Source organism: Penicillium alfredii (assembly GCF_028826965.1).
Source record: "Penicillium alfredii strain IBT 34128 chromosome Unknown utg000002l_segment0_segment0, whole genome shotgun sequence".
NCBI lineage: Eukaryota > Fungi > Ascomycota > Eurotiomycetes > Eurotiales > Aspergillaceae > Penicillium > Penicillium alfredii.
Genome location: NW_026622699.1, coordinates 422,541 through 445,074, shown reverse-complemented (window position 1 = coordinate 445,074; position 22,534 = coordinate 422,541). Strand labels below are relative to the sequence as shown.

Here is a 22,534-nt window from a genome sequence, read left to right as displayed (position 1 = left end):
CCACAGTCATGTTGCCCAGTCTGCGATTCCAGGAAACTGACTAACTATTCGACCCATGGACACTATGGCCCCCACATGGCGACTCGCCCACAACCCACTAGCCTGATCTGGAAAGGCCCAGCCCGCCCTTCGAGGGCGATTCGCCCAGCCCCCGCCGTCTATATGGCAGTTCCTACGTAGGATGCCCCGAAGTTCCTACAGGATACCCGCTATTGAGAAGAGATGTATTTCAGGTTCTAATGCCATTACGGGGATGTATAATATGGTATATTCACATGAAGACTCACGACGGTATTTATGGGAAGGCATTGATGCCGTGCCGGCTGGCGAATAGGTAACGTACGTGATCTCTGGCGTATTTCTGCCCGTCGAACGATTGGCTCTCTAAGGCCTATCTGTGTAAGGTTGTTCACAGCGAAACGCCCGTGACTCCGATTTGACCCTTCCCCTGTGGATCCTTCGAACTTGCGCAGTTGAACAATTTTGACTAAAGCCTTCAAGAGGACCTGGAATTTGCAGTCGGAAACGTCTGAATTGGCCCTCATAATCATGACTCTGTTTAACCGTTTAGAACTCGGCTTAGTGCGAACCCTTCCCATAAGGTAAGCCATCCTTGTGGAACGGATAGCCATGAGGAATAATACCCCCACGGAAACTCCCCTACAAGGACGGATTGGGCATACGGGAATCTGTCCCCGTGGCCCTTTCTATTCCCCAATGTAGACGGGTATCCTACGTAGAGTCTCTATATAGCAGTCTCTATGTAGGATACCCGTCTATATGGTAGTCCCTACATTGGCGGACAAGAAATTTCTCTACGTAGCCATTTGAGCATCGATCCATTTCAGGAAGAATTCTTTCGACTCTCCATCCGCGTAGTCTGTCTTTGGACCGGCAAAGACAAATCTTACTTCTCGTCCTATTTCCCAAATATCATAATGTATAACTAACTAAAAAAGAGAACTTCTGGCGATGCGAAGTCGCCAGGTGGGGGGCATGGTGTCATGGATTCGAGCAACGCCAAGAGCAGCAAAAACAGCGAAAATGAGCAAAATATTCTTTACATCTGGGAATTCGAGAAAAAGCGCATTTTATTTAAATCTTATCTTCGGACCCATAGATCAGGACTAGCCTGGAATTACTTGCAACGGTCACATAGTATACGAGGACGGGTCGCCGAGGGATCAAGCGAGACACAGTAGTAGCTGTGGGCTTTTGCCGGTTGAGCAAAAATAATAACTAGACCTAGGGGTAGTATTGTGTGGTTGCTTGTGCTTGCTTATGCGATGCATTGATGGCGCTTCTTGGGCGGCTCGCTGCTGGAATAGTGTGGTGGGTGGTTCTCAGGGAAGCACAGGCCAGGACGAATAGCGACTGCCATCAGAATTTAATAGGTATCAAGCCCCTGAGGAGCTTATAGTATCTTCCTCCTAGGAATAGCTCGGCTTTCCTGGGAGCACTGGTCTTCCTAGGAGTATCGGTTATCGGCTCCTAGGAGCAAACCAATCTCCTGAGAGTGTATCTAAATAGCTCCCAGGGGCACCAATTGGGAATTAAAAAAGACCACGAAGACAGAGTTCCACCTGCCAAATCCATCCTTGTGGAGGATAGTCCCCTAGGGCTACTATCGCTTATGCCAATTCGACCCATAAGGGTGAAAGTTCTTGCGGGACCTCCCTCCCCAAGGCCAAAATCCCCTAGGGGAATCTTTGCATGGGGTAAACACTGCCGAGGGGTGTTATTACCCCCGGGATATTACTAGGGTACTACTAAAGGGTGGACTTTTATTTTGTCTTTCTGCCTTAGGAAGTTCTCTTGTGGTTATGCGGTAATTCGCACTGTCGATGGGACTTTTTACTGGCACAAAGCAGTAGGGCTTCCTATACTTCCTATTACAGACTCGAATTATTATAGGATTTGATGTTTCTCTCTTTGAGGAGAATAAAGCAAAAGCTATGGTCAACGAGTGAATAGGGTTATTGCTCATTTGTCTAGTTTAGAAATTGCTCTCGTCTTACCCTGTAGAGAAAGTTCCTTGAAGACAGATTATTATATCTTCCTGCGGCCATGAGCGTATATTTAGGTCGCAAAAAGCTCCTGAGACTCCCAGCAGTGGAATCATGAAGGGAAAGACTACCTAAAAGGAAAGGGATCTTCATGCTGCCGGAACAGTCAAATACTACAAATGGGCAAAGGCGGAATAGCGACTTGTGTAGTTAGTTACCCACTTGGGGCCACTGTTTCCGGGTTTCCGTTTCAAACCGTAACCAAAGGGGATAGAACAGCGTTGCGCTCCGAAAAAAAAAAGTCGCAAGAGCAGGGTATGAGTAACCATCTGAAACGGAACCCTTGGTAACTAACGAGTAGCCGAATGCACTGGGTTATCGGGCGTGGCTAGCTTATTGCCACGGCCATTTTGACGTGCAATGATAGCAATGGGTGAGTAAATCAATAGGCGGAAACTGCTATATGGAAAAAGTACTACGCCCATGGACGGGGAAAGACAGTGTCTTCGGGCTGATCAGCAGCTGGGTCGTGGGCGTGAATTTGTCTTGGCTTGGATACAGGGGCATTTCACCGACTAATCCCACTTAAGGAGCAGTGCGATGTTACAGATCATTACACGTGAATACCGTTCATTCCTTATTTCATAGTATTTAGACCGAGAAACTCCTGTTATGTATCAGTGTATATATCGTTCTGCGGCATCGTTTCGGGGTCGCAGCCCTACAGCCGGGCTCGGTCCCCATATTACGTTGGCAGTTCCCAACCACTAAGTGGAAACAGTTCTATAGCCAATAAAGGTACCGGTACCTTTCTAACGGTTGGGTCGTTGTGACCTTTAGTGCAGCTGGATATTATATGCTTTGCTAGACTATGGGCCTATTTAGGTATAAGTGGGTGAACACCAGTCTCCTACATTTCAACAACAGGGCCATCCTGTCCAATTATCGCAAGGTGGAAATGAACGAAGGAGCAATATCTTTTTCTAAACTTTTAGAGGGGGTTCATAGTCTAAGCCAATAATAGCCGAACATTATTATGATTGCGTACTGCTTTGGTGCTGCCAGGGAGGCTAGTAGGACCAGGAGGCCAGCAAGACCAGAGAGGCCAGGAGGACCGGAGAGGCTAGGAGGACTAGAGAGGCCAGCAAGGCCAGAGAGGCCAGGAGGACCGGAGAGGCCAGCAAGACTCGGAGGGACCCACCTCAGTGCGACAGTCAAGTCCCTAAGGCGTGGCGAGCCTTTCTAATCGGCACTAGGTAACAACCTAGATTTCTTATTGATACGTAGGCTCTACCCTCTTAGTTATACCAATATTATTGAAAAATGGTCTGACTTCCCGTGTCTTATGCAGACCACAGTCTCCACGGTGTTGGTCCAAGACAAGGAGCTGTTCGTGGGACCGGAACTATCCCACAACAGGCCACGGTTTCTGGGAACTGGTAATCTGTTTAGGACCAGCGAAGACCAGTCTGACCTCTTGCGCCACAAAACAATGGGTATCAACAGGAGGTCTGGCGATAAGGGTGGGCAACGAAAAATCGGGGAAGAATTAAAACGAGAAGCATGGGCAACTGAAACATGAGAGCAGCGATGAAGGCCCACAAGTAGATGGCTGGTATCTTCACAGCGAAACGCCCGCGACTCCCACTCGACCCCTCCCCCGAAGATCCCCTTCCGACGATTTGGAGATTGTCCTTTTCGAATTTGTGTAGTTGACCAATTGTCACTAAAGCCTTCGAGAGGACGTGAAATGTGCAATCGGAAACATCTGGATTGGCCCTCATAATCATAACCCCTGTTTAACCGTTTAGGCCTCGGTTCAGTGAGAATTCAATCCTTTTCAGGGGCTCATTCTTTTCACCACCTTCCTCATTTAATAGCTTCATTTTTGCTGGTCAACTTCTGAAGCTGGAAGATGAATCAATCAGACGGGTCTCTCTTTTCGGTGCGGCACAACGTTGAAATGCTGTGGCAATAACCTCGCTACACCCGTTTCGCGACCGTGATGCACTCTGGCTAACCTCCAAGCTGGGGGAGCCGTTTCAGTGGTTCACTCATAAACTGAAAAGGTGCGGCAGTTTTCTGCGACGCGGTATTTCTTGATCATCTTTGGCCATGCTTGCAACTCAGAAACCGTGGCCTGCTGCGAGTATAGATATTCGCTATTGCGCTTTTTGCCATTTGCAGCTATTAACAATCCTTGGAAGTCACTTACTCTGTCCACGAACCTGTGACTATTTAAAGGGCTGATTTCCTTAGCCTTTTTTTTTTATTTTTATTTTATTTTTATTTTATTTTAATTATATCCCTACAATCAGCTAAGAATATTTTGAGTCATCTCCTAATTCGTTGGGTCTCCGCTTAGAAATGGCTGCCACGCCGCCTTCTCGATCGAATCGATCTATTTCGAACAGAAAATTAATGCGCCAGAAACAAGGTCGTCGCAAATCAAGTTTGATGAAAAAGGCATGCGAATATAGCAAGATATGCGATGCAGATGTCTGTTTGGGCATACGTCTTCGGGAGACGGGCCAAGTTTTTGTCCTATCAGCGGATGCTACGGGATTTTGGGCTTTTCTTGGCTCGCAATTAGTATGTCGCCAATGCTTTCTCTGCCGGAAAGACGACTGACCTGTCTAGGCCTCTTATTACCCAACCCCGAATTTAGTAACAGATCGGGACCTACAGCAGGTTGAGGAAGGTACCATGTTCAACAATGTCACACTTGAACAATAGATTGCAATGATTGATTCATGCCATTTGCGCTAGCGAGTCAATACAGCCGTGCTGTTTCAATATTAAATTCATGCACTCCAAGCTGAGTAGTCCCACTGTAATCCCAGGCAAACCCCCATCTTTTGGCCCTCTTCATACACAGCATTTTCCTATATAGGATTTTCCAATCAATCCTGCAGAGAGTCTAAAAACACGATGTAGAGAGCTTTAGTTAGGTTTCAGGTTGATGATTAATATCCTCCGCCATCTCACGTCACGACACGATTTTCCTTGGCCTTAGTTAAACTCTGTTATCTTGTAAAGTCCGTGGCCTGGCATAGGAAACAAGCTATCACAAGCCTAATGGCTTTGGGAAGAACGGCTGGGCTAAGATAAGCCGAGATCAGGGAAACGTAATGTGACGTGAGAAACGAAGCCTGATGGCGTCAAAAGAATAAACCGTAGCCTGGCGTAGGAAACAAGCTATCGTAGGCTGTGGCCTGTCGTGGGATGGTTCTCATCTCACGATAACGCGAGTCGTAAGATACCCAGGGATATCTAGAACCGTGGCCTGCCGTAGGATAGTTCTCATCTCACGATAACGCGAGTCATGAGATACCCAGGGATATCCAGAAACCGTGGCCTGCCGTAGGATAGTTCTCATCTTACGATAACGCGAGTCGTGAGATACCTAGGGATATCCAGAAACCGTGGCCTGCCGTAGGATAGTTCTCATCTTACGATAACGCGAGTCGTAAGATACCTAGGGATATCCAGAAACCGTGGCCTGTCGTGGGATAGTTCTCATCTCACGGTAACACGAGCCGTGAGATACCTAAGGTCTAGTATGGGATAGATCTGATCCCTGATGGTGCCTCGAGAATATGCCCAATCTTGACTAATTTTAGCTATCTCATGACGTCATTAGGCTTACGATGGCTCATTTCCTACGCCAGGTCATGGTTTTCCCATTCTTTGAGATTCCATACGCTCTTCTCACGGCACCATTTATTTTATTTTTTTTAAAGAAAAGTATATCAAGAATAAAAGAAGTGGCACATCAAGAGAGGCCAAAAATGTCCCGCATCGGCCTCAAAATGGTCGGTGTTATAGCTAAGATTGAGACTACTACAAGGGCGTTCCTGAAATTGCTTCTTATCCGGTCCCTGCGGTAGGTTGAAAACATAGACAAACATTGCGTGCCACTTAGTCTCGCTGTGATGGAACGCAGAAATATGATCGCCCCTGTGGACAACCAAAAGACCGTGCAAATCATGGCTTTCCATAGGGTAACACAGCCCAAGTGGGCTACTGAGCCGCGTGGTAGACCAAAGATGACGCAAAACTATGGCCACCGCTAACGTACTATATCCCACGCGGGCTATCGAAAATGAACGATAAATGCAAAATTATGATCCTTTCTAAGGTCTTACAGCCCAAGCAAGTTATTTTGCTCTGGACACCAATCATGAGCTTCTAAGGGCCTATGCGTTATGACGGTCAGTGCTCCCTATATTTAGCTAGGTGTCTTATCCGGTGACAGCGCTATCGAATTTAGCGTTGGGTTAAGCGTCCCTTTGGTATTTAGTGTTCCCGTGCGTATTTCTATCGCTTCAACTTCTTGCTATTTTTCGCCCTTCTGCTCTTTCTCTTTTCCCTATCCTGATGCACGTCCTATTGCTGAGGCATTTTTGTCATTAATCTATATCATGAGCGGAGCTCTGTCACCCCTCCCCCTCTGCTCACTACCCAGCATGCGCCTTATACCCACCCCGGGCTCGAAGATTAACGCATTCCTAGGAGTAAATCGATTGCACAGTTGGTGGCTCTGCATATTAACCTATAGTGCATGAAAAGAATCAGATTGGCATTGTAAGTTATCATAAGAGACCAGCTCTACTAATGTACCAGCATGCAGCAATCATGAATCAAAATATAGAGGCCATAAGGGCAATTCCAAATCTCAACCATTTCTGTGAATCCCTGGCATAAATAGACAGAGCATGAGATGTGATCTAAATTGAGCCAAGTGCAGATGGAGGCAAGCGTGAGACAATCCCATGTGCTCTTTTCGCATGATTCATCAAAAGCGCCTTGCTCCCAAGTTCTTCTCCACAGATAGTACACTGGCTATGCATGTCTTTCGGGAAAGGTCTGATATGCCTGTTCACGAAGTGCCGGGTAAGGGAGCCAGGGTTCTTGAATACCTCCAATCGCTCTTTTCCCGGTAGCTTGGAATTCCCAAGGCAGAGAAAGCAAATCTTCGGTCTTTCACCTGGAGATTTGATGCAAACTGACGCGATCGCTTGGCGAAGAGCGCTCTCACTCTCGTCTTCAGGGGAGGACTTCTGTCGTTTAACAAAAGTAGTGGATGGTAAGGGTAGGGCATCCACAGCATCCGTGGCATCACGTTTTCTGGAGACGTAGGGCCGCGACGGAGCACCCTCCTCCACATCACAGAATGCAATCACAGCATTGATCGCAGCAATCCGACGCTGATATTCCTTTTCCACCGTGGTAGCCGGCATAGTTAGGACAGTGTCGATTAGCATCATATGCTGTGGGGTCATATATCCGGTATGCTCCAGAGCATCTATCACTTCTTCGTCCACTATCTTCCCGGAAAGTTGCCGTTCGCTGTCAATGACTGGCTGCTCATTCTTATATCGTTCCAGGTTCTCACGGATCAAACAGTTCCGTTGCCGTCCTTTCTCATTTCGTAACTCACGGAGGGCCCTTTGATACCGGCGCTCCGCACGTTTGAACTTTTTCTGGGATTTCTTCACGTTCTTGAGCGATGAATCATTTTGTGGAGAGTCGCCCTCAAACGCTTTTTGAAATATTTCGTTCAAATTCTTATAAGCCCGCTTGTTCCTATCCCGAATCTGCCTCCGTGCATCTACCGCCTCTTGCAGGGTACACACTCGTGGGATGGCATTGATAGAACTCGAGTCTTCCAGCTTGTAGGGTCTTCGGGGGTCAATAGACCGGCTCATGGAGCTTGCGAAGCGCATGAGCTGCTTCTGGGCTGGTAGGCCTCGGACAATCGCTTGCGCGTCAACATGGATGCCTACACTGTAGTGCCGGACGAAGGTGTCAATGTTGGTATGCTGTAGCATCACGTTCTGTAGTTCATTGGTCACATCGGCTGTTTCATACCGACCCAATAAGATTAACTTAGGAGCCCAGAGAGAAAATATGGAGATACTCACGATTATCATTGAACGCTTTAGCTGCTCCGTATCGCAGGCCATACGGCTTCGTGACCTCTGCAAAACCAGTGATCTCACCCCCTCGCTTCATCCGATATCGCAGTGATCCCTCCGACAGTTGCTCGTCCAGGGCAATTCGAAAGCCGTCTGCTTCCCGAATCGCCTGACAGAATACAAATTGATCGAGGATTTCGTCTTTCAACTTCAGTTCCTGCTCACCGAGCCCGTTCAAGACACCAAGACTATAAAGATTTTCCGGACAGTCCACGACGCGCCCGTCCTTCGAAAAATTCTTGAAAGCTCTAATGCGAAAGAGCATGCCCAGGAGAAAAACGTGTGGACTGAGGACGAGGGTCGGATCATAGATAATTTCCGGGATAGGGAACGTATTTCTGTAATAGGTAATTAGCCAGAGATCTGTGGAAAGGTCTTTATACGGTCACAAGACAAAGGGGAGGGAAAGAAATAAGCGGGAATAGGGAGAGGGAAGAGGGGGAAAGAAACATACGGCTCCTTCTTGCCAAGGAAAGTCTTCGTGAATTCTGGCGTCAGGTAAATGAATAACCGAGGGCACCCTCCATCCGGATCCCGGATCAGGGTCAACGAGAGGTCTCGATAACGAAGGTTCAGAAGCGCCCCAGGACGGCTACCAGTGATAGCGGCTAGCTGACAGAAAAGGAGGAGTTGGATTCGGAGCCAGCCATAAGGGAACGTCATCTCGGTTGTCGAAAGGATCACACGGGCGAACTCTGCGACGTCCTCGATATACATAGTCGCTTTCGGTCGGCACCCAAGACGGAGCTTCTTTTCTTCAGCAATAATCGCGAGTACCTACGAGCCATCAGCCAGGGTCTAACTTTCCTAGAACACTGACTAGTAACTCACATCTTCGATCTTAACAATGGTGTCTTTGCTGAGCCCGTGCCCAACTTCGGCCTTGTAAACCAAGTGCCACCACTTCCAGAATGTCTCCAGTGAGCTCTTATACTTGATACCCGGTGTGCGTCGACCATCCTTGCTCCGTCGCTGGCCACAGCGCCAAGAGAAAAGAGCTTTTAAGAATCGTACGGTCTCAGTTGAATCAGAAAGCCAGTGGAAGCATTTCACGGGATCTTGATTTCCACCCTGACAGAACCTAGTGGAATAAACTACTAGTCAGCGCTGAAGGTAGATTGCCTGATGGAAAATACTTACCGGTCCCAGTAATCCCGAGTCTCGTCCAGTTTATTCTGAGTCCTAGGACTGTATCTTTGTTGTCGGAGCTGCGACACATCGAGATTCTCAGCCTCTTGGAGGTAGTACTCCGGTGTAGGTTGTTCCTCTTCGTCACCTAGGATCGAGTCATCATCTGATTCATCATCTGATTCGATATCGACGCCTAGATCAGGGTCGCTAGAGGAGGAATCGTCCTCGGAGGCATCGTTTGAGAAGATATCAGGGAGATCCGTGCTGGCATCACTCTCATCACCCGACAAAACTGGTCGAGAAGGGCGAGGCATAGGGAGGGTTGTAAATAGATACAAAAGGAACGAGGAATGGGGTATGGAAATGATCAAAGCTTATGTTCTTTAGGAGCGAGCGGTCTGCTGGAGGAAAAAGTATAAGGTGGGAGAGTCGTTGGGGGAGTGAGGAAGGGCGAGCAACTGGACGCTATGGCAGCTGATCTTTATGGAATCGCAGCGAAAAGAAGGGAGCCATTTTTGGCTCCCCCTATGAGGGTGAATGAGGGTGACCGAGGACGGGGCCTGCGGCGGCTGCATCACGAGTGGACACCACAGACTAGGCACCACGCATGACCAACGAGATGAAGGGTGGAAGTAGGCTTGTTGGCCGTGGGCATTGGCACACGTGACACCAAGGCCCGTGCCGGTGAGCGAGACGCTTAAAACGGCGTCAAGAGCGGCCGATTTTGGCCTCCAACTCACCGTGTCATCGTTAAATAGAGAACTCTTAGTAAAAGTAGCTATAATTTACTATTTATAAAGTAAGGAGAGAAGTAAAGTAGTAAAGAGAAGAATAATATATTAAATAAAAATATATTCTTAATATATTATTTTAATTACAGTGTATAAAATTAAAAGTATTCGCTAGAATTGGTATTTAATCCAATTGTGGCCTGAACTTCTAAATGTGGACCGAGGTAAAATCAAATGTTCATCGACCCACTTTCAAATGTTCATTTGACCTGCAAGCTCGTAGTCACAGACCTCTGTGACTACAGCTGGGACCACCATTACTCGAAACCTCAGACCACCATTAAGGTCACGTGTCGGTCACGTGTAGACCCGTAACCGTTTTGGGACTAGTTCTAATGGGGGTCCCACCTCTCAGATTCTCCACTTAGCTTACCTTACCTTACTACCTCCCCCCATATTTCCAAGTCCACGAATACAGTGTTTTTACCTGTTTTCTTACCTCTCTAAACCTACTTCTTAACTAGGAAGTATCCAGTTCCCTTTCCCCCGAATCCTCGATCAACAAACGGTAGCAAGATGGCGAAAGTCAAGAAAAACGTGAGTTAACTAGTTCTGAACTTATTCTGGGACTTCAAAACTGAGAGATTCGCAGCTCAACTTCCAACGTTACCTCGACCTCAAGAAGGAAGACCTAGATCTCCCTTCCCTTGAAGAAGATGTTAGTTAACTAGTTGTGAATTATTTTAGGGCTTCGAAACTGAGAGATATTACAGACAAAGGGGTACTACACTGTTGAGGTCGGGGAACGTTATTGTCGGGTGGAGGACTGCGTCAACGACGTAAGTTCTTACTTTTCTTTCACTTTTCTTTATTCTAAACTAGTTACTAACTACTCCTAGACTCTCTTCACCTCCACCAACAACCTTCGCAAGCACATCCTGAAGCAGCATCCTGAGGTGCTTCTGACTGGCGAGGAATCGGGTGGTCGCCCTACGCAGACCGAGGAAGCTCGCGCTATCAGTAAGTGTGTAGATACCGATTAAATTAACTAGTTCTTGACTAGTTAATTTAATCGGGTTTTTTAATATTTCCTTTATTATTCTATGTTTATAGAACTATTTACTAACTAGTTTATAGAGTTCTACAACGACATCATGAAGGCCTACGACGATCGCGAGGCAGAGAAGGAGGAGGTTTTGCCTGATCTTCCCCTCAAGAATGATGGATCGGTAAATATTGTCCTATATCAGTTTCTAACTAGTTCTTTTGCTAATATTTTTAGGTGAATATTACCAAAATGCGTCGCGCTATCCGGGCTATGAAACTTCCTGTGCCTTGCGAGGTCTGCAAGGACAACGACCAGCCTAAGCGTAAGTACTCTAAAATATTGTAAACAAAAGAGGTTCAACTAGGTACTAACTAGTTTAGTCTGCTGCCACGACGACGTCAAGGACACTTGCGAACACTTTGATATGTTCGTCGACCCTCGCGATCAGGAGGATGATGGGGATGAGGCTTAGAGCAAGGAGCTAGTTTGTAACTAGTTTTCCTAGTGGTTTCTTTTTTTTGTTTTCTTTTTTTTGCTATGGTGGTCATTGAACTTACACGGCGGATTTTAAGAACTAGCTCTTAACTAGTTCTTGGACATACTATGACCTTTACGAATGCAAATGATAGTTACACGTCTAAGAACCAGCTCTTAACTAGTTCTTAAATTCCAAGAACTTTATGAATGCAATGATAGTTATATATCTAAGAACTAGCTCTTAACTAGTAAAATACTAGTAAGGCTTATTCAAGAAGTTCACCCTTATAATTCTTACTTTAAATTCTGCAAGCTTTTATATCTCTAGCTCCACGTTCAGAGTATAGGAAGGTAAGGCTATACTAGGAGCTCTAACTAGTTACGAACTAGTTAAAGCCTAGTTTTGTTCTTGTAGCTGCCTAAGCCGGATTTGCATCTCTGCACGCTCTAGTTGTAGTTGTATCTCCTCCCGTTCCAGACGTAATTGTCTCTCCCGATTATCCGCCTCTATCTTCGCTGTTTCGGCTTGGAATCGCTGCTCTCGGGCAGAGACGCTAATTTCCTCTCGTTGGCTTTCCGCATAGCTATTTGCAGCCGCTGTACGTCGAAGACCACCACTATCGGGTGTCGAACTAGCTCTGGTTGACCTTAATTTTATAGATTTAGTATATCGCCGAACTAGTTATATTCTAGTTATGAACTAGTTGCACTTACCTTGCGCGACTCTGTGAGCGTCTTGGTGTCACTGATCTTGATTGCGAGCGGCTTTGTCCTCTACCACGGCTTCGTGAGCGTGGCCTAATATGCCCTGAGGAATCAGCTTCCTGGAGGATACCCTCATCAATAGAATCCTCGCTCTGAAGTGTATCCTCGTATGCTTCGCGACGTCGTTTCTGTCGATTCGCGTCTAATCCGTATGTTAGGGAACTAGTTATTTACTAGCTGGAAACTAGTTCACTCACGGTCTCGCGCGAGATGATTCAAAAATCGGCCTATTTGCGAGGAATCTCGCCACGAGATACTCGTTCCAAACGTCTCTAGGGCTGACATTTGGTCAACATCGTGCTGGTCAAGGTCCCTAGATCTATTGAGAGCGAGTAAGCTTTAACTAGTTGACGACTAGTGATAAACTAGTTTAGCACTTACCCCCGGATAGCCCCTAACAATGAAGTATAAATCCCTGTGAAGTACGACTTCCAGTGGGTCTGTTCTACTGCATTTGTCGAATTCCGAAAGGTATCATAGAACTCCGGGTCTATCAAGGAGCAGGCCTTATTAAGCCCTGCTGCGATTACTGGGTGGGCTTTGTGTGTCGCCCAATCCTTAAACTTCTCATCTTCTTCGTGCTCTGTAACTAGTTAGTGACTAGTAGTCAACTAGTTCCTGGATAGATTTACCTATAATCAAATCGATAATCTCATAGTACTCCGCTTCTGATTTTGCACTAAGGATAGCGTTTAATCGCGTGCGTGATGACTGGAATATTTGGCCATGGTTCGCTGGGACGAGCCGACTAACTGTTCTTAGGAAGTGGACATGGCAGAACATAACAATATTACGACATTGCCAGTCCCATGGTCGTTTGCGAGGATCTTGTTTTTGGAGGAACAGTCCAAAACCTATAACTAGTTAGTGACTAGTTATATACTAGTTGGGAACACCGTATACCTTTGAACTGGGCCCAGTCCATATCAAACACAATAGCTTTTAGTCCCGTATTGTGAAGGTAATAAAACTGAGCCGGTCGTCCTGTTACCTCTCCAACTAACTCGTAGGCGTAGGTGAAGATCGCCTCATATGTATGGGCATCCTCTTTGCGATCTGTTAACACTCGAAGGAGTGTTATAACTTAAATACGTTAGCAAGACCTAGTTGAAAACTAGTTTATAACCAATATAAGGAGACTCACTCTTTCCTTGGCCTATCCTATCGACAAACGTAGCAAAAGTCACCTCGTTAAAGGGGCCTCTCACTCGTTTATAGGACATATCAACCTCGTATGATGGTAGAGTGGCCATAAAGCGTATCTGCGGGTCGAATCCACAGATAATTATATTGCCATATCTCTCATCTTGGTAGATTTTGCGAACGTATTCCTATTAATAGTTAATGGAACTAGTTAGAAACTAGTTGGAAGCTAGTTCCTACCTTGAAGTGCTCATGGTGATTGTATTGAAAGAGGACACCATTTAAGTCCCTTCCTTGAGGGAAATCCAAAGCACGTTGTTTAGCTATAAGCGCTGAAAAGCGGTCATACTTAACAAAGCTAGCATGGACCCCAGAAAGTGTTTCTGTCTCGAACTCTGCGCAGAACTCTTTAAGAGCAGGACTCTTAAGAAAGCTACCTAGGAACTAGTTAATACCTAGTTCCTAACTAGTTATACTAGAGCACACTTACTTAGTGTCATCTCAGGTGCTTGCATTCGTTTAATTAGAGCGAGTACGTCATCAAGAATCGTTTGTGGTGCTTTATCAGGCGGCGGTGGCGGATGGGTATGCTCTTCTCCTCTTGAATACCAGATAATATAGGGAGTTCGCACTAGATCAAGTGGGATATAGGTGCAGAATTGAACCTTACAAGGTAAAACCTCGAAATTCCCTTGGGCCTGTGGGTGAGGAACTCCTATTATATATTAGTTCCTAACTAGTTATCAACTAGTTCGGTGATAGACTTACTACATCGATTCTTTCGTCCTTTGCGTTGCTCGATTTCCGCGCACATCTCGAACGATCTCTCACTGGATCCCTGGATAATATCCCGAAGATGTTCTGTATCCATATCGTTCATTCGCTGTTGGAGGTTGTAGAAGAAATGTTCGTTAGAAGACGGCGTATCAGAAGATGGCGTCGAATTCCTGCATGCAATAAATGGAATAAAGACCCCAGGGATTGTCTAAACTAGTTAGTAACTAGCTCGGGAGTAGTTTGAGTATTTAAGTAAATATACCATTTCCTTATGGTAACCAAATATCAAAGCGCATGTGTCGTTAAAGCTGGTGCCGCAACAATTGCGTTTTTCAAACCTTCCGAGGCTAGCAAAATACATCCTAGGTAGCTATTAGTGAAGGAACTAGTTCGATACTAGTTGCAAACTAGTATGACTTACGCAAGAGCTGCTCTCTGTTTCTTTGTGACTGTTTCGACTCTTTGGAGATGGATTCTCTTTCGCTGTATAGCTCGCCAGGTGCTTTCACTAACGTGGTTGTGATACATATTGCGTAGCTCAGGGTCAAGATACTCGCAAGCTCGTACGCCAGTACAGTGAAACCTTCTTTTCTCGGTTTGGCAGTTAAGAAAGGAGTTAAAACACTGTATAATCGAGCCTTGCATCGAATAAGAGTATTGAACCTAGACAACTAGTTAATAACTGGTTCACAACTAGTTGTATTCGAGCTTTTACCTCTGTCATCCTCTTTATAATCCTATCTCTATCCTTCAGTGTTTCCTCATGCTCACCCGATAGATTGATGACTATTGCATAGCCAAACTCATGCGTTGGCGGGTACTCTGGTAGGAAGTCTTGATGGTCAATTACCATAGCAGACACTGCATCGTTATGACCATTAGTCAAAGGTATTGCACCGGGTGGCTAAGAACTAGTTAGTATATAGTTTCATACTAGTTGGCGGATAGATAATATGAATATATATTTTTGAAGGGGTAGTACCGGGCGGGGCCTTTCGGGGATCGATTCCTCCTCCACACGGCCTAGTGCCTCGTTAAACTCAACTCGCCAGCGTTCAAACTCTTCAATTTGGGCGGTTTCTCGTTCTATTTCTTCCCTATCATCCCAGTCCCGATAAAGAAGGGAGTAGATAGTATTATGCTCATGCGCGAGCCATTGGTCGGGATTAGTCTGGGCGTCCATTGTTGAAAACTAGTTGGTAACGAGCTGGTAACTGGTTTTGGTAGGGTGTAAACAGATTTCAGTTTGTGTGACAAGATAACGATAGAGCTCGGTTAACCATTAGAATCTAATGGTGGTCTGACCTCCCAACACGTGACCAAAAACGTGACTACACGTGACCTTTATGGTGGTCGGAGGTTTCGAGTAATGGTGGTCCGAGCTACCGTCTGAGACCTCTTAGCCCGAACCCCAAAGCTTATCTAATCATATATACACGTAGTATATACCATGTCTATTTGGACCCAAGCCGAGCTGTCGTATTAAAATGTTTGTTATATACGATATCATCATCAATACTCTGGAGGAACAAAACCTTTGCATATAATTCCAATCGGGTATTTAAATAGCAAACAGTTAGCAGCCTAACAAAGAATTGCTATGTGCAAATATTTACCATGAAACAAAATCGTCGAAAGAGTCTGAAGGATTTCTCACATTCTGCAGTCCTTATTTTGGGATCTCTCTTACATGTAGGAATGAGATCGAAATCCCTGGATTCAAAAGAAAGGATAGATCAACAAGGCATATACTGTAAATATGCATTCCTTGTCGCGGTGAGGGGGAAGGGCCGTGATGGTTCAGACGGTAAGGAATCTCGCCCCCTCGAAAGCGACCATACCAGAGTGCAAAGTATAAAAAGCTACAAGTAAGCACTGCGAACGGGCACACTGAGCCGCTCGCAGCCTGCCTGCCAACCACCCCTGTTACACAGTTAATTTGATTGAGTGGCTTCGACGTTCCCGACGATTGGAGGCTGGGTTTGTTTTCGACCCGGCGTGAGTTCATCGCAACTATAAGGGACCGGTTCGCTCCTTGTTTTATGTCTCCAAACTCTTTTTGAACCTGTAATATTAGGACCTGTGAATTCCCTTTTGTGGTTAGTTTTACCGTTTATAGTTTAGCGCCCTATTACGCCGTCTTGTCACCTCTCCCCGCCGTCGCTCCCAACATAAAAGAACACCTCCCCCTCCCTCTGGCCTCCCTTCTTCCTCCATCTTTTTTCTTTCCACCCCGTCTACTTTGCACTCACTGCTGCGCCCCTGCGATTTGTCTCGCCCAATCGGATTCCCCGCCAGCCCCGCCCGGTTTCTCCCCTTTTTTTTTCTTTTCGGTCGCAAACTGCGGCTGAGCTTTTTGCCTCCACCTTGAGCTCTTTGTGTCGGGATTATTTTCGCCTTTCTGCCTACGAAAGTGGCGCCGGGAAGAGGTCGCCCGGCTCTGGGGGAAGCCATGTCCTGAATGGCGCCTTACTTTTTCGCCAACCGCTCACTCATGTTCCGACCGATGCGGAATCAATCAATATTTTCTCTCACCGAGTGCTTCCTTAACGCAGTTCGCTCGTTCCACTATTTCCCGAATTTTCCCTCTGTCCCCTTCCCTCGATGGCCTTTCTGGCCTCCTCGATTCGCTGATTGACCACGCAACCTTGCCCGCCCTGCTGCTCCGCCCGTGTGACCGGCTTCTTTGCGTCCACCCTGTCCGTGTTCTCTACCTTGGTTCGCGGGTTGGTGGCGGCTGCAGGTGCTGCGCCCTGTTACAACTATCCAATGGCAAAAAAACCTCATCGATGATCCTCTCCGGCTCGTGTTTGAACCTGGTGGCCTAGAGCGAGCAGTCCACTGCCGATCAGCACCGTCGAGCTCTTGACCTTGAGAAGACTGTTTGGACCCGAGAACAACGAAAACGCTTGAGCCCATCGATCCAGCGACCCCGAAGCGTAATACTTGCACGGCCTCTAAACATAGTCCAAGCGGCAGAAGATATTGCTGGGTTTCTTGTCAGGCAAATACCCCTTCCAGTTTTTTTTCGCTTTCCCTGTGCTGCAGATCCACCCGCTTCAGCCTAGCCGACTTGATGTCAAGGACACGTTGACGCTTAATCGTCTGCGCTCGAGAACAGGGGCAGTAGACTGATCTGCAGCCTCGGGGCTGTGTGATGCAATCTCAGATGGGGCCGAGCGAAGCGAGGCATTCGGAGTCAAGCGCATCAGCGCCCGATTGTCGTCATCATCAGTCTCTCCAGCTTCTGCCGATGTGTCTTCGAATCCACCCCGGGTTGGCACCCGCCAATGGCGAAAAACAACGCAGACTCGCCTGATTTCAGCGCGGAGGTTTCTTACCAGGCCCAAGCTTACCCCCTTGATTCTGAACGAGCTCGACGAACGGTTTGAACCGGCTAAAATGTATGGTGAGCAGGAGAGCCGCTCCTCCTTTGAAGCGCCGTTCCAATCACCTTCCTCCGAGCCTTTCTGTCCCCATTCATGAACTGGGCTACTGGCTCAGCAGCATCGCGATGGGTCAGCAGCTCTTCGCAGCCAAGCGACATCGACACGTCCTTTTCGAAGAGATCGAACCGCAGGTCATGCCGCTCGTCCTCCCACCGACACATATGTTATTCTGGCCCCTTGTTCTTGTCTCATATTCCACCCTGGGTGCAGGGACGATTGGCTTGGAATGCTCAGTTCTCAGTGAAGGCGAAATGGGCGCAGCTGACGTGTAGGAACGGAGTGATTCATTAATAGAAACTTTTGCTTGCTATTCTTGGAACGATTGGACGACCAAGTCCGTGAATCATGCGGTCGTCCCTGCTCATCTTGGGCGTTGAGTAGATGATCGGCAGGCTGTCTTGTTTAGAAGCGATTTCGGTGTGTGAAGTCAAGGGGCGAGTCTCAAAATCCTAGGCTAGTCTCTATCTGATAAGTTATAAAGTCTCCTCTCTTCCACGTTCCTTCTCACAATCAACCTGCTCCGAATTCTCTCCCCGGCATTGTCATCTATTGAAATATCTGTCCCTGTTTCTGTAAATCGCAATGGAATCTCACCCAGACGAAATTCGAGGATCCTCCGGTAAGGCGCTGTCAGAGGCATCTATTATTTCGCTAACGTTCACGATAGCAGCACCATCTCCTGAGCATTTAGATGGCCGTTCGCCCTCCGCATACGACTTTAGTGTTCTCTTCCAGCTGGGCACAAAGGCCAACCCTATTGTGATTGACGACACTCCTCTCCCTGACCCAATCTCCGATGTCATTGCTAGCAATATTGACAGAGACCTCCGCTCTGATGCAGACACCGAGATCGTGTCTTCCCCGGAATTCTGGGATGCCTTTTTCGATGAACGCTCTTCCTCGCAAACGAGGCACATCTTGCCTCGGTCTCGGTCTCTGCGGAAGGCAATCCATCAGCATGCAGTCACTCAGAGGCACTTCAAGATGTTGGAAATCCAACCGCATCTCGAGTGGATGACCAAGGAGGAGTGGCAGAGAGCTCTTATGAGTCGGATCATTGCTTTGGCTGGGTAGATGGGAAACACGAAAAGGGCGCAGAGCATCAAACAGGCACGGAACCTTTTCGTTTCTTTCCTTCTCTTTACCACTCCGCTGATAAGCATTACCATATTTAGCTCAAGTCAGCCAAAAGGGCCCTCCCCAGGAATCCAAGGGTCCAACACCTGCTTGTGGCAATAATGCTTCATCGGCAACCGGGTTTGAGACAACACGGGAAGCCGAGCCTGCTACTTGCAACCAGCCACGGCGGAAACGAAAATTTTCGCACGGCAAAGAAATCCCTTCTAGCTTGAGACGATCGGGGCGTTTGATCAAGAGAGCGAGAAGCTGTTGATAGGGTGAACCCGGATACTCCTTGGTTTTCACGCCTTTTTGAGCCGGATGGTCTTTATGATTCAGGAAAAGGACTTGACGTTGGCTGTAGTACTTTTTGGGCATTTTTTGCATCGGAATTTGATTTTCTTTTGCGGATTGACTTCTCTCTGACCTGGGTACTACAAGACACGATGTTTGGCCCATCAACAAAATTACGTAACCGTAAAAAGGTGCGCTATTCCGAATCGAACAAGATTCGACTGATTTGGAATAGCGCTTCAGTACCAGAAATGATAAAATTTCGCTTCGTCTTTCAGCGCATGTCACGATTTGATTATTCGTCATCCTAAGAATCTGATGGATTACTTGTTCCGATTATGAATTTCGGGGTCTACATCCTGAGTTTCGTCTTCCGGCCCTACCACGCCCCCCGCCCTTCAAGAATCGACCAAAAGGACTATTAGGCGATGAATGCTAACTAGCATCTTAAAACAGATCACCGACATAGTCATGGTCAGTGCCGAAGGATGTGTACTTCATACAATACACCCGAGCGCGACCAGTCAAACAAGGAAGATGTCGACCAACCCGAACAGTGTCTATTACACGCACAGTCACCTCAAGCCTTCTTTAATTTTTGATATCGTTTTAACTCCCAAGAACTACAGACCGAGCGGCAACCGACAATATGGCGGTAAATGAGGCAGCAGGCGTACTCAAGAAAGCGGGTGTTCATACCTCAAGGAAAGGTGATCGTCAAGATGGCGTTGGTGTGCATGCCAATTCATTATTGGATGGCCCTGATCTCCCAATCACTAGCATCAATGGTGATACGAATACGATGGCTGGGAAGCCGCCAGCTAGCGCCTTTCCCGAAACACCTACATCCAATATGTCTAGCAGCCAATCGCTCGGAGAAGACCCAGGAAATACACCACATACCACGATTCCTCCACCTGAAGATGACGAATGTGGCATTCAGCATGACGCTGGCCCAAGATTGGCTTGTCAAGCCCCTTCAAGTGGAACTCCCACTGCTTTTCACTCGTCTACACTGGGCCAAGAAGAGAGACCGTCACCATGCATCTCAATCGCCACCTTGGCGGACCTGCCTCTGTCCACAGCAAATACAACCGATGCACCCGCTGATCAAACAGTCACTCCGTCCTTGAACTTTGTCCTTGTTGTATCGTGATTCGGTCCCTCCGCTGAGCCGCCGGCCGGCCCTGCCTCCTTCGAATCGCTGGTTTTCATCCCATCGCCGCGTCGTCGACCTCGCGGGATTGGCCCAGTAGGCCGGTTCTCACCATGAATCGAGCCACTGGCTCAGCGGCATCGCGATGGGTCAACAATTCGTCGCTGCCGCGCGACATCGACACGTCCCTCTCGAAGGAACCGAAGACCATGTCGTTCGTACTCCTACCGGTCACCTCCCATCAGAAAATTTTCGATTGTCTCTCGATCGAGGCCGCAGGCGCACCCTTCAGATCCCCTCACATTGATCTTGGCGAGATAGAAGGCCAATCTCTTGCCTGGTCGGAAGTGTTTAAGTGATTTGATCAGAGATTCCCGGGGAGTCTAGGTTCTATACAAGGATACTGGAGCACGTCACTCAAGAAACAGCCGCTGTCTTAACAGAGGACGTGGAATATGTGGTCTTTATCAAACAATACAAACAACGTCATGCTCTGTACAGGCTGCACTTTTATTTGTGGAAGGCAGAGGATTATTGGCTTCCAGTTATAGCATTTCTTGCTCAATCTACGAATCGCATAGCGAAGTACACCTCAGCTCTATCATGGCTGTATATTTGTCTCCCAAGCACATCCTTATCTGGTGCCTAGTGTTGACTAGACCCATTGGGAAAGAAGCATTATCAACAGGTAAAACGAACAAGCTCTTCATTCAAAAATAAAGTCTTCATCCACCGATCCAGTTAACCAGACTTGTAGGTCTTTGAAGGCGTCAAGGTCGTTTTTCTCGAGCGAAATATCGACGGTAGGGTCGTGCCAGTGGTGAGTTCTTTTCGTCCCAGTGTTGCGCAAAGATTCCCCGATATATCGGCAGCTATCGAAATCGATGAGAATAAGCGTACCGTCTTCGTCAAGCATAATGTTTGCGGGGTTGATGTCGTTATGGACAATTCCAAGCGAGTGAAGATGTTTAATGGCGGCCCGAATCCCTTCTAAACCACATTTCATGTTCTCTTTCACTAGATCGCGAGCACTTGAAAGGAAAGCAACCTTGCCAACACGTTGAGGATTGACCGCTTCGAGTAGCGTGGACGTATATCGTTTGAAGCATAGCCCAGAGACTCGACCGTGAGTCTCCTTGTATCCATAATAGGTCGCAATATTCGGATGGGGATTCTTGCGAAGAGTCTCACATGTTTCAATTTCGCGAGTGATTTGTTTTTCGAGATTTCCATCGACGTACGCGAGGAGACTTGGTATTTTCACATAGACCGCTGACCAAGTAGTATTCACCTCTGGGCCCCTGTCCTCGGTTGGAATTTGCTTGACTGCCTGGAGATCGTCCAGTGTCTTCGGCGAATCTAATCGGTTCGTCCATTTTCCAGAATATAATTTGCCGCCTTGCCGAACAAAAACCTGGACATAGGCAAATTTCATTTTGCCATCAATCCTTTTGAAGGCCTCATTTTTTTGGACAACCTCCATGTCGATGCGGGTTAACAGTTCTGGGGAGCGGCACTGACAGAAACAACGTTAAGTTGGCAAAGGGATGTGGTCTTTAAATATGCCCATGGTGCGAACTGCACGTGACTTCACCCAAGGCTGTTTCCGCCCTCGGAATGATTGGTTCTCGGTGTCGGTTGTCGCATTTGTCTCAACATACTATAGCTGCCGGCGCTGATGTGTAAGCCCTGCGTGCTATGGTTCGCATCGAAGCAGCCATGTTCTGACCCGATAACAACACAAATAAACTCTAAAATAAAAAATCTCCCCCTAGACACTCTTTCGTGGCAGCTAACATCTACGCCTTCTTTACTAATTCTACGACAAGTAGGTGAACGATTCATGGCCCATCAAGAACATCATCACTGTCGATCCATCACATGCTAGTCATTATTGGGGCTAGACGAACATGGAAAAATTTCAGCGGCTGCTCTTGACTAATTTTGGATGCTGCTCCACCTGTTCCACTGGATATCGAAAGAACCTTATCCTGATACATTTCTCCAGCTATCCAGAATCTATTCTCCTCTGCTCCCCTCTGCACTCCTTCCCGTGGACGAACGGCCCTTTGTCAACTTCGGCTCTCCTATTTAGGCCGGTATGCGATCGAGTCTTCACACTCTGAATCCATGCAATCCCAGGTCTTCTTGGGTGTATTATCGGACACTGAAGACCAATGGCAGAAAACCACGATTTGAATTGGCTCTCGAACAGTCATCTGCGTATTGAATCAATCTCACGCTATACTTCCTGGTGGCAACTGGCTTACCTTGGGGAGGTCTTAAGGTTGATGTTTGATCGCACAATCAGAACTTTCGTATATTTTGGCTCGGGTTTTTGAAGAGAGAAGTTATTCAGGACCAGAAAAACGCGACTTTCGTGTGATATTTATACCTTAGATTACGAACATCCGAACTAGTCCAGGTAGAGTTCAGAAGCAAGTCAAAAAAATTAAA

The 22,534-nt window shown here is 47.1% G+C and overlaps 9 protein-coding genes across 9 annotated transcripts; 5 read left to right on the top strand and 4 right to left on the bottom strand.

Annotated features, from left to right (window-relative positions):
- Positions 1 to 5,797: 5,797 nt before the first annotated feature.
- NUU61_001367 (uncharacterized protein) lies at positions 5,798 to 6,082 on the top strand (the record flags this gene model as incomplete). Its single annotated transcript, XM_056651949.1, has 2 exons — positions 5,798 to 5,892; positions 5,953 to 6,082. 2 exons carry the CDS (start codon positions 5,798 to 5,800, stop codon positions 6,080 to 6,082), a joined length of 225 nt encoding a protein of 74 aa, XP_056515216.1.
- Positions 6,083 to 6,736: 654 nt separating this feature from the next.
- On the bottom strand, positions 6,737 to 9,432 carry NUU61_001366 (DUF3435 domain-containing protein; the record flags this gene model as incomplete). The annotated part of the gene is made up of 5 exons (XM_056651948.1): positions 6,737 to 7,869; positions 7,934 to 8,325; positions 8,442 to 8,764; positions 8,819 to 9,068; positions 9,128 to 9,432. 5 exons carry the CDS (start codon positions 9,430 to 9,432, stop codon positions 6,737 to 6,739), a joined length of 2,403 nt encoding a protein of 800 aa, XP_056515215.1.
- Positions 9,433 to 9,501: 69 nt separating this feature from the next.
- NUU61_001365 (uncharacterized protein) lies at positions 9,502 to 9,866 on the bottom strand (the record flags this gene model as incomplete). The annotated part of the gene is given in 2 exon segments (XM_056651947.1): positions 9,502 to 9,847; positions 9,859 to 9,866. 2 exon segments carry the CDS (start codon positions 9,864 to 9,866, stop codon positions 9,502 to 9,504), a joined length of 354 nt encoding a protein of 117 aa, XP_056515214.1.
- Positions 9,867 to 10,425: 559 nt separating this feature from the next.
- On the top strand, positions 10,426 to 11,369 carry NUU61_001364 (uncharacterized protein; the record flags this gene model as incomplete). Its single annotated transcript, XM_056651946.1, has 7 exons — positions 10,426 to 10,446; positions 10,502 to 10,567; positions 10,623 to 10,688; positions 10,749 to 10,869; positions 10,987 to 11,078; positions 11,132 to 11,219; positions 11,278 to 11,369. The coding sequence occupies 7 exons, from the start codon at positions 10,426 to 10,428 to the stop codon at positions 11,367 to 11,369; spliced, it is 546 nt and encodes a 181-aa protein (XP_056515213.1).
- A 402-nt stretch (positions 11,370 to 11,771) lies between these two features.
- NUU61_001363 (uncharacterized protein) lies at positions 11,772 to 15,242 on the bottom strand (the record flags this gene model as incomplete). The annotated part of the gene is made up of 14 exons (XM_056651945.1): positions 11,772 to 12,012; positions 12,089 to 12,281; positions 12,337 to 12,452; positions 12,521 to 12,722; positions 12,772 to 12,993; positions 13,043 to 13,222; positions 13,284 to 13,470; positions 13,523 to 13,719; positions 13,773 to 13,997; positions 14,051 to 14,267; positions 14,322 to 14,421; positions 14,481 to 14,722; positions 14,775 to 14,963; positions 15,042 to 15,242. 14 exons carry the CDS (start codon positions 15,240 to 15,242, stop codon positions 11,772 to 11,774), a joined length of 2,712 nt encoding a protein of 903 aa, XP_056515212.1.
- A 2,107-nt stretch (positions 15,243 to 17,349) lies between these two features.
- On the top strand, positions 17,350 to 17,780 carry NUU61_001362 (uncharacterized protein; the record flags this gene model as incomplete). The annotated part of the gene is made up of 2 exons (XM_056651944.1): positions 17,350 to 17,445; positions 17,499 to 17,780. 2 exons carry the CDS (start codon positions 17,350 to 17,352, stop codon positions 17,778 to 17,780), a joined length of 378 nt encoding a protein of 125 aa, XP_056515211.1.
- A 310-nt stretch (positions 17,781 to 18,090) lies between these two features.
- On the top strand, positions 18,091 to 18,582 carry NUU61_001361 (uncharacterized protein; the record flags this gene model as incomplete). The annotated part of the gene is made up of 2 exons (XM_056651943.1): positions 18,091 to 18,127; positions 18,176 to 18,582. The coding sequence occupies 2 exons, from the start codon at positions 18,091 to 18,093 to the stop codon at positions 18,580 to 18,582; spliced, it is 444 nt and encodes a 147-aa protein (XP_056515210.1).
- Positions 18,583 to 20,190: 1,608 nt separating this feature from the next.
- Positions 20,191 to 20,436, top strand: NUU61_001360 (uncharacterized protein; the record flags this gene model as incomplete). The annotated part of the gene is made up of 1 exon (XM_056651942.1): positions 20,191 to 20,436. The coding sequence occupies one exon, from the start codon at positions 20,191 to 20,193 to the stop codon at positions 20,434 to 20,436; it is 246 nt and encodes an 81-aa protein (XP_056515209.1).
- Positions 20,437 to 20,783: 347 nt separating this feature from the next.
- On the bottom strand, positions 20,784 to 21,560 carry NUU61_001359 (kinase-like protein; the record flags this gene model as incomplete). The annotated part of the gene is made up of 1 exon (XM_056651941.1): positions 20,784 to 21,560. One exon carries the CDS (start codon positions 21,558 to 21,560, stop codon positions 20,784 to 20,786), a length of 777 nt encoding a protein of 258 aa, XP_056515208.1.
- Between the last annotated feature and the right edge of the window lie 974 nt (positions 21,561 to 22,534).